The sequence below is a fragment of the Amphiura filiformis genome, chromosome 3 (genome assembly GCF_039555335.1).
Source record: "Amphiura filiformis chromosome 3, Afil_fr2py, whole genome shotgun sequence".
In the NCBI taxonomy this organism is placed as follows: domain Eukaryota; kingdom Metazoa; phylum Echinodermata; class Ophiuroidea; order Amphilepidida; family Amphiuridae; genus Amphiura; species Amphiura filiformis.
In genome coordinates, this window is record NC_092630.1 from 76306868 (window position 1) to 76317382 (window position 10515).

The following is a 10515-nucleotide window of genomic DNA, read 5'->3' on the forward strand; positions in this document are numbered from 1 at the left end:
CAGGTGGTAGTGCATTGACTACTTAAATTAATTCTGGTTAGCAATTTCCTTTCTTTGAAGGAATTGGACTGTAAGCATATTAGCTAGCTAGCCCAGATCAACACTATAAACTGTGACAATAATTGTGTTTACATTTTCTTATATATCAAGCAATGGGAAATCCCAAGTATTAATAGCCAAATGTGATCTTGGGAATTCCCAAGCCTTAATTATAACATTAAGAGGAATTCCATTACATCATTTTCACTTTACAACCTCAGGGGGTTTCCAAATATTCCAAATTAGATATGATTCAACTTGTTTTGCTCAATTTGAGAGGGGAATTCCCCCAAAATATCATCACTCATGTAACTTTGTAAACAAAGATAAATCATCAAATTAAATTACTGAGGGCACATCACACATGCATCAACATGGGAGGGGGGAGGTGATTGTATGGGCCATCCCCTATCAAATATTGGGGTTGGGGTTGGGGTGGGGGTTGGATTTATTCCCCCATCCCATATGAAAAGGTTTGACTACAAAAACGATTTTCTAAAAAATACATCTACGCACAGTTTCCACCTCGATACACCCGAGCACACAGATATTTCCAAGCACAGCGAGTCTAGCCTTTACGCAGTCTGTGTTTATACTACACGGTTGAGTGCAGAGCATCATAAGAGCTGTGTGAGATCTAGTGGAAAATAGGCATCTGTGATTAATTTTTGTCAAAACCTGAAGTGTTCCCTTCACCAAATTAAAATTTTTTTGATATCGAACGAAAGCTACTCCCCCCTAACCTTTTTCATTAAGTCAAGGCAATGCAATGTTTATAGCAAGGCGAATGTGGTAAATCTGTTGAAAACGACCTATCCCAGCACAATATTTGACCAAAATGTAGGTTTTGAAAGTCAAAACCTGTGTTCCTTACAATTCCTTAATTTTCAAATTTTATGCCATTAAATGAAAGAGCACACTTATATTGTCCATATACTAGCTTCATTTAAATGAACAGTGGCCAATTCTTTTTAAATTGCAAATCTTGTGCAAAAAGTTACTATTTTCGCATGTTTTGTCATACGGTTGTAAATTCAATGAACTATGACTTTGCTAAAGAACGCTTACAAATTGATTTGCACGGGATCTACCCCTATGTGTTGGAGAAAACACACATAGATTACAATACAACCCAGTGGCGTGCCTGATCGGGGGTAGGGAGGTGGAGGGGGGAGCAGGGGCAATTGGCCCTCCTGACACTGGCATCACTTCCAAAAGCTACATTGTGTTATGCGGTGGTGTATGTTGTGGGTGATGTGCAATACATACAAAGTGACATTGCGTGTGTAAATATGGGTAGGGAATGACACTGTGGAGGTAAATGTATGACCCACGCACGTCACAGGAAACCTTTAGAGATATTTTGTAGGCTCTCAAAGAGTCATAAGCATGAAAAGAGGATCCGTGTTTTGTTGGTTTGCTGGTTTATTGTGGTATTTTCTTGTATCTAATTTAACAGTGAAGACACCACTGGTACTCTCCGTGGATTCCATGTAGACATCGTAAATGCAGGTAGGCCAAGATGAGGATTAGTACATTTGTATTATTCCGAAAAGTTTAAACTGACTTTCAGCACAAAAATTCAACTAACCTTGAATTTTCGATGTGTGACACACATCTTCATCAGAAGTCCTATCATTTTGTGTTTCCCAGCTCGTATGAACTTACATTCGAGTATATTTTTAAAGTATTAATTTTCAACGCCGGGCACATGATGTTCATTGAATATTGAAGGCCTATCTAAAAAATCATGTTTTGCAACTTCAATGTTCTTGAAGGCATTTTCGATTAATTATTTCGGTTTATGTTCATGATTTATACCAGCATTATTTCGTAGACATGTTTTGATTATTATAGTTTGTGGAGTAGCCAACAAGAATTGTCGTCTTGTATGGGATATTTATGCAAACTGTTGGACGTCGGAGGCTGGTGAACGAGCACGGGGAGGATCGGGGCTGATGAGCAGATGGTATGATGCATGTACAGGTACGTACACCCGCCCGAATCTTATTTTGTACCCAGGAAGAGAAATAATCAGCGAAAAAACAAATGCAACACAAATTACTGGCAAACCATTTAACACTACAAATATTTTGTTCTCTGTCTGACTATAGGACCTAGTCTCATCAGCTCGTAATCTGCGGGAATTGTTAGGCTTTTACCACTACACCGAAAAATACACCCGCGTTAACTGTGATATAGTTGCCCTGTCTCGTCTATAATATGGGTGAAGAAAGACAAAGTATAAGTTCTAGTATAGGACTTGAATTAATAATTCGTGATGCTTCTGGCGAGGTGTCACACGGCAATTCTTGAAATAAATAAATTGATATTCATCCACGATATTATAAGGCCCGCCGATTACGAACTGATCAAACTATAGTTATACATGTACTAATAAACACTGATTAATTAGATCAAGGAATTATTCTTACAAACCTGAGCGTATGAACTAATAACTTTAAAAAAACAAAATACTTAATTTATAGGATGGTTCAACACCTTTGACCGTGCATTGACAGTGGATTTCACGAGCGCTTTTCGGAAAAGCTTTATGGGCGTATTTTATGTTAAAAGTGGGAACCCAGACGGCTTTCAATGGACAGATCTCACGGGAAAGAAAATAGGGTTTCTGGATGGTTGGGCGCATGATGAACACTGTTTGGCCCGCATGGGTGACAAAATAACTGTAAGTATAGTATAAGAAAGTTTTAACTTACGTCTTACGACTATTACATTCAGAGCTGTGGTAGCCTGCGGCTTGCATCCACAAGCCTTCGGAGCCACTGGTTTATTCCGTGGTCGTCACGTGACCGCTGGTATTTCTCGGGTCACATGACTTGAGGATGTTGTCATAGCTGAGAGGGAGGATGTGCCGGCCCTGGTCCCTGTTCAGGTTGCAGTTTCGTCTCTTGATGTAAATGGCTTATTTGCGCACTCCCCTACGGTACCAGTCACTTTCGCGGTCCAACACGCGGACATTGTCCCAATCAATGCGGTGCTTAGCTCTCATAGCGTGCTCTCCAACCGGAGAGCTAGATATTTCGTGTTCCATGAGTCTATTTATTAGAGGGCGGGCACTCTCACCAACATAGGTGGTTTCACAGTCAGCACATTGGAGGCCGTACACTGCACCTGATTTATCCAATTTGTGTGTGGGATCTTTAGGTGATACGAACGGAGTGAGTTCTGTGGCTTAATATGAGGTGTTATGTGATGAGATTTTAACAGACGTTGCAGGCTTTCACTCCCTCCGCGTACGGGAGAGTCACGCTGCCCTTGCTGGGGTGATCAGTGTTCTTGTTCCGACTGCTGCGCCTGTTTCTGTTAATGCTGTTATTTGATGTGTCCCAGGCTCACTTACGGTAACCACATATAGCAAGAGATTTGCGAATACCGGTTATCTCCTCTTTCTTGTCGTCCTCTGTAGTTACAATGGTGTTAGCCCTTTCTGCGGTACACTTGAAATTTGAGTGAGCCATTAGGAGCGCGTTTCACCAGAACATCCAACATAGCGAGTTGACCGTCGTCCTCGCGTTCCATAGTGAATTTGATCGAGGGGTGGAGAGAGTTGATATGGTTTGTGAAACATGTAACTTCCGATTTCTTAATGGTATCGAAAGTGTCGTCGACGTATCTCCCCCAAAAATCGCGGAGGATTGGGATAAGATGATAAGTGCCTTTTCCTCAAAGTCTTCCATGAAGAATTCCGCGACAATTCCCATCGCCGCACCTTCCACCTGAGCATAGAATTCGTTGTTGTACTGAAAATAGGTGGAGGTGAGAACATAACGAAGAAGACCAGTTATGTGATTAACAGTCATATTGGTGCGTTGGCCCAGCGAGGCATCACTTTTTAAGCGCGATTAAATAATGTTGATAGTTTCGTTGATCGGCGAAGTGAAAAGAGCTGTGACGTCATAGCTCACTAATTGCTAATCCGGTTGAATTACAAAGTCTTCTAATTTTGTCACTAAGTCCTTGCTATTGTGGATGTGGTGCTCTGTGTTGCCAATAAGCGGCGAGATTATTTCGGCAACATTATTTGGAAGCGTTGTATGCGATGAAGCCACGACAAGCAACTATAGGTCGGAGAGGGGCGTTAGTTTTGTGGACTTTTGGCAAGCCATAAAACTTTGGAACCTCTTCTGCGGTAGGGTATAACTGTTTATACTTCAACTCCTCAATACCACCATCGTCTCTGATCGATTTGAGCATATTGACTAATTTAGTCTTGTTCTTATTGGTAGGGTATGATTTGAGTTTATAGTAAGTCTTGGTGTCTTCGAGTAAAGTATCAGCTTTACTTTTATAATCAACAGTATTCAAAACGCATACTGCTCGGCCCTTGTCTGCTGGTAGCACCATTATGTCTTTATTGGCTTTTAACGACTGGATTGCGTTACGTTGCTCGCGCGTGACATTGTTCTTAGGTGGTTTAGCCACTTGAAGTAACTGTAAGTAACTGTAAGTAAACCATAAGCGGGTAGCCCACTACAAACACGTACCCTAAACAACATATAAAAAGAAAAATCACCCCAACAAAATACATTCACAAAATATAATATACGCAGGCCTATGAAACGACATCACATCAGGAATGAATCAGGAATGAATCGTGACATATCTGTGTGAGTAACTAATATGAGTAACCATGATAGCTCATCAACTTTGCAAAGATTTCCCCCCATCAAATGTTTACCCCTTTTGAGTTTTTTCAAGGACTATAATTATATTAAACTCAGTTAGCTTCCTATATTATCACGGAGTGTTTTAAAGATGGCGAAAGCAAAAATGCACAATTATTTAAATATAACAGGAGGATATGAAAAACAACATTATCATGATAGAACTCCTTTTCTGCGATGTTTAGAACGATCATGGTTACCCACATTAGTTCCGAGTGCAACTGTTACAAGGTCTAACTTAAATTAATGGGATCACAAATGTTGAGGTGTTTGTATCTCCGTATTACAGGGTGTCCCATTAGATGCGAGTCAAATAGTTCACTACGTCACCATAGAAGATGGCGTGGCAGCAGTTAACAACGGTGATGTAAGTAAACCCCCCGGGTGGGGTAGCACTAACTGAAAATCAGTGACGTTGTAAAGCTATACATTAACCGCCATCTCACCCACCCAATGACACCATATCAATTTGTAAGCGCTCTTTAGCAAATTCATAGTTCATTGAATTAACAACCGTATGACAAAACAGACGAAAATAGTAACTTTTTGCACAAGATTTGCAATTTAAAGAGAATTGGCCATTGCTCATTCTAGTGACGCTAATGTATAGACAATATAAGTATGCTTTTTCATTTAATGACATAAAATTTGACAAATATTGTAAGGAACACTTGACGTTTTGACATATAAAACCTACATTTTTGGTCAAAAATGTGCTTGGATAGGTAGGTTTCAACAGATTTACCACATTCGCCTTGCTATAACATTAACATTGAATTGTGTTATCTGTTGACCTAATGACGAAAAGTGTTTAAGGGGAAGTGTTAGATTTCGTTTGATATAAAAAAAATACATTAAATGGACGCAGACGTTTGCTCTTCTTTATCTTTATCGCCAGTACAAATAATAATAATAATAATAATAATAATAATAATAATAATAATAATAATAATAATAATAATAATAGTAATAATAATAATAATAATAATAATAATAATAATAATAATAATAATAATAATAATAATAATAATAAATAAATAATAAATAATAAAAAAACACTAAATGTGATTGACATTACACAGGTTTCAGCATTATTTACCTCTACAAGCCAAGATGGACGAGGTCTTCAGATAGTATCGGATGGGCTGCCATGTGCCAAAGATGGTGGTGCTATGATGTTCCGCAAAGATACTCCACTAGCTGCATGGTGGAACCCTGCATTCGATCGCCTCAAAGAGACTTCATACAAAGACATCTGTGCGCGCATGGATACAGACCATGGTAAGGCTATGTATGTCAGATTAAAAGTAGTACTCACTAAATAAATTAGTCAGGTTTGTAGATAAACAGACTGAATAAATTTCTTTTGCAAAAACAACAACAAACAAAACAAAATAAAACAACAACAACAACAACAACAAAACACCCAAAACAGGATTATCAGCTGCTATCTACTGAAGATAGCACCTGGATTATCAGCTGCTATCTACTGAAGATAGCACCTGGATTGTCATCTGCTATCTACTGAAGATAGCACCTGCATTGTCATCTGCTATCTACTGAAGATAGCATTTGCATTGTCATATGCTAATTACTGACGGGAGCACCTGGATTGTCATCTGCTATATACAAAAGGGAGCACCTGGATTGTCATCTGCTATCTACTGAAGATAGTACCTGGATTGTCATCTGCTATCTACTGAAGATAGCACCTGGATTGTCATCTGCTATCTACTGAAGATAGCACCTGGATTGTCATCTGTTATATACTGAAGATAACACCTGTATTGTCATATGCTATCTATTAAAGATAGCACTTGGTTTGCCATCTGCTATCTGCTGAAGATAGCCCCTGCATTGTCCTATGTTATCTACATGTCTACTGAAGATATCATATGTATTGTCATCTGCTATCTAATGGACATCAGAAAAAACAACCAGGGTGTCTAAGACTAATAAAACTACACTCGTCAAACTCGCAAACAATCGTCGAGTAAACAGTGAAAGTATGCCATAGCTATAACCACTATGTTCAACAAAATCATGTCATCAAATGGGACAATGTCAAATCCTTTGTAAGGAGTATGATATCGACCACCCTGACTGGAAATACACCCTCTACAGTCGAGATTCGATAAACCGGAACTATCGTCATTCTGAAGATGCTTATCCACCATGATAGACGAAATCGTGTAAAATAAATGTACTCAGTCTACATGGTCTAAAACAATACTGTTGACGCTCCATTTCTTACAGACCAACTGATGGATTAGGGTATACAGTAAATATCAGATACATTTAGGTCCAGCGACCCTCAAATTCCCTCCCATCTGTATGGTTTGCATTGAATTGTGATCAACAAAATACAACGTTTTGATGAACAACATCTTCCAACTCGGCTTCCAAATTATAGTCACATGCTAAACATAATGAGCTCGATAAACTTAGCCGATGCCATAGATTATATAAGCTGCTTATCCGCTAGTATTTCAATTAATTATATTTTTTGTATTATTTTGCCGAGTCCATGTACAGTTTGATTTAAATTTGGGATAAGTGCCCAAACTGCGGTTTTATTTCTAATGCTGACATTTACGACTTGACACACGGGCAAGTTGCAGCCGTGTTACATTTTGCCTGAAACAAGTCTCGATAATTGTCAAACAAGTAGCAAATTCAACCATATAGGCCTAATATAAAATATCGTTTAACTTCGACGAAGAAAAATGGTTCTCTTCTGTAAATATATTTTCATTTGAAAATCAGTTGTCCTTTAACTCTAAGAATGTTAGAGGCAATCTTCTGCACATCAAAATCATCAAACCTGTTTGTTTAATATTGCATCTGATATTTTCTATTACTATAAGACGATATACTAAAACTCTAAATGTTAAATAATTAACCAAACAATTAATTACAGCAGAACACCAGCATACTGTCCGATTACTGATTCTCATGATATTTTCTTCTTATCCATAGGTTCACGAAGTGGTGCTGGTGCTGATGTTATTTGCATCGATTAACGCTTTCGAAAGCAATGCTAATGAACTGAGCGCAATGCACTTCTGAGTACTTACTCAGAAATATTTCAATTCAATTCCTATCAGGACTCTTGATCATCCTTTTGTGGTGTTTCTAGATGTTTGATGAAACGGCAACACTGTTTGGTCTTGATGACGTATCCAAACTTCCTGGTTGCCTTTACCAGGGCTCAACGAAAAGTCTCAAAATCATAAATCCACAAATCAGCAATTGCAGAAGACGTAGCAGCAGAGAATCACGTAATTGGGTAGGAGGAGGCACAGATCATTGACCAAGAAGCAGACAAAACAAACTCGATAAGATCTACGATCAACTCATCAATAAACGGCAACCAGTAAGTTTGGATACGTCATCAAGACCAAAGTGTTGCCGTTTCATCAAACATCTAGAAACATCACAACAACTCTGTTGTTGATCAAGATTCCTGATAGGAATTGAAATATTTCTGAATAAGTACCAGCATAATTGGATCTGAAAAAGAACCTTTTCTACTTTAACAAATCCTATTATTTAAGATTCAGAGAGGCCACATAGTGATTCTTCGGCCAACATGTTTGGACAAAGCTTCTTATGGTGTTAAAATGTGACTACATACTCTGATTTATTCATTTTACCCGGCTGGCATTTCTGAAAAGATATGTTTGCTGAGATATTTGATATATATATCTTATTTCGGTGATTTTGTTTAATTTTGACCAAAAAAGGTGAATTTTACATGGTAAAGCAGGGACAAAAATAAAGACATTTGAAATAAAAAGTATACCAATGTATTGATATGAATGTGTACATCAAGAAAGTGAATCATGGCAACTTCCTTAAAACAAAGGTTTTTGACCTATGACCTCTTGAAAATCAAAGGTTAGCTAAAAATGGTAATTTTTTCAAAATGTTTATTGTTTACTTGTTATACAAGTTTTTATTGCAACTAATATTATTTATATGAACTAGTAGCACAATTTTAGGATAGTTGCAGGAGTCACAGGTTGGTCAGTTACCATAGCAATCACATTTCCCGCCATTTATCAGTCGATTTTAATTTGCACAACCATCATTATATTACGTATCATGAATGTGGAGCCTAATTGCGCAGTAATAAAAATTTTGTCTAATCGTTCATGGAACCTCTTAGATCAATGGATCAAATTGATCTAAGAGGTTCCATGCACATTTTCTTGAAAATTACTCATTGTCGAGAACAATTTGTCAAAATTTGTCAAAATACAGATTTATTAAGTGTACTTAGCTTTGATAGACTCATAATATGCACAACATTTTTTAAAAGGATAAAATATTATTTAGGATTTCAGTGTTTAAGCAGGGATATGAAACACTGGTTTGAGATATGTCAAGGTACTGTTATATCCAGAAAACTTTTGGTGCGCTGTTCCTTATGACAAGCTCGTATCTACGTGGACTCGGAGCTACATCCAAGGGGAAAACTCAGTTTTGGCAGACGTGAGTTGTCGGCTCTTTTGTCGTGGTAGTGAACAGTGGTAGAATCACCAATTGAAGCAAATTTCCAGCTCAAAGCCAAATAAGGGTTGCCCAGCGTATGGGGCTGCCCAAAAACCCCATTATAGAGGGACGTAGACATAGCACCTTTGTTTCATAACCAAAGGTATAGGATATTTTTTGTTTTAGCTATAGCCCCCTCTCCAGAAGTATTTAATTATATTTGTACTTGCTCAAGTAGCATTCGATGCGAATTTCATTACATAATTCGATGCTGTTCTGTTTCATGATCTAAGTGCCTTAAACGGCCTAAAATGAGACTATAACGCCATTTCCAGTCTTCTCTAACATTAATCTTCATAGTCTTTACATGTAAAATGAAAACGTCCATAAAAAAGAACGGTATCGAATTGTGTAATGAAATTTGCACAAAATGCTAATTGAGTACGTATGCAATGCACTAGTTTTTGGGAGGGTGCTATACAAAATATTTTTTATGTACTGTATGTCACTGGTATATGTATGGTCTTTTCAAACAAATATAAATTGTTCATCTGAAACAAAGGTGACTGAGACAATACACAGTGCTCTCACCATTGACGTGTGACCTCTACAAACAGTGTATGTTATAGGTATAGGACATTGCCTAGTTAACGTCACTGTGTGAAAAATAACCGGCCAATATGTTTTGTACTCTCTGAAATTCTAGAAAATATAGTTTTGTAACATGTCCTAAATTTTAAACTAATTTAGATGTTTGGAAATCATTCGCACTTTGGTGTTTTAGTAAGGAAGGGCACGGTATGGCCTGCGAAAATCCCTGTGTAAATCGAATGCAACTTTTAGCGACTATCACTCACTTGTGTACCGCTCTCTTCCGAAGGGCATTAAAGCTAAACCACTTTACGGATATTTTTGTACTTGATGTCAATCAAGAATAATGTATATATTACATGTAGGCTAAAAACTGAGTAGCTGGGGCATCTGCAAATGTTCGTACCTCCCTGATATGTAAGTGACAAATAACAGCAAAAACAATCTGTCCATAACTTTGGTCAGTGGGGCGAGCCATGGGATTTCAAGTGGGTGATTATTGATTGGCAACTGCCATATTTGGGTATAAGTACAGTCCACCATTCAATGTGGAGGATGGGCTAGACTTTATCGATTGATTTTGCTGGAGTAATTTCCTGTTAACCAGGTTTAAATACTGCAATGGTCGAATCATGATTGCTGTGCAGAATAACTTTTGATGTTACTATCCTCTACCGATAGACGACAGACAGGTCCAATA

General features: G+C 37.9%; 1 protein-coding gene across 1 annotated transcript; it reads left to right on the plus strand.

The window, feature by feature from the left end:
* The first annotated feature begins 413 nt into the window (after window positions 1–413).
* On the plus strand, window positions 414–7774 carry LOC140147508 (uncharacterized). Its single transcript, XM_072169289.1, has 7 exons — window positions 414–427; window positions 1499–1551; window positions 1897–2025; window positions 2529–2728; window positions 5017–5094; window positions 5810–6008; window positions 7707–7774. The coding sequence occupies exons 1-7, from the start codon at window positions 414–416 to the stop codon at window positions 7748–7750; spliced, it is 717 nt and encodes a 238-aa protein (XP_072025390.1). The 3' UTR covers window positions 7751–7774.
* The last annotated feature ends 2741 nt before the right edge of the window (window positions 7775–10515 follow it).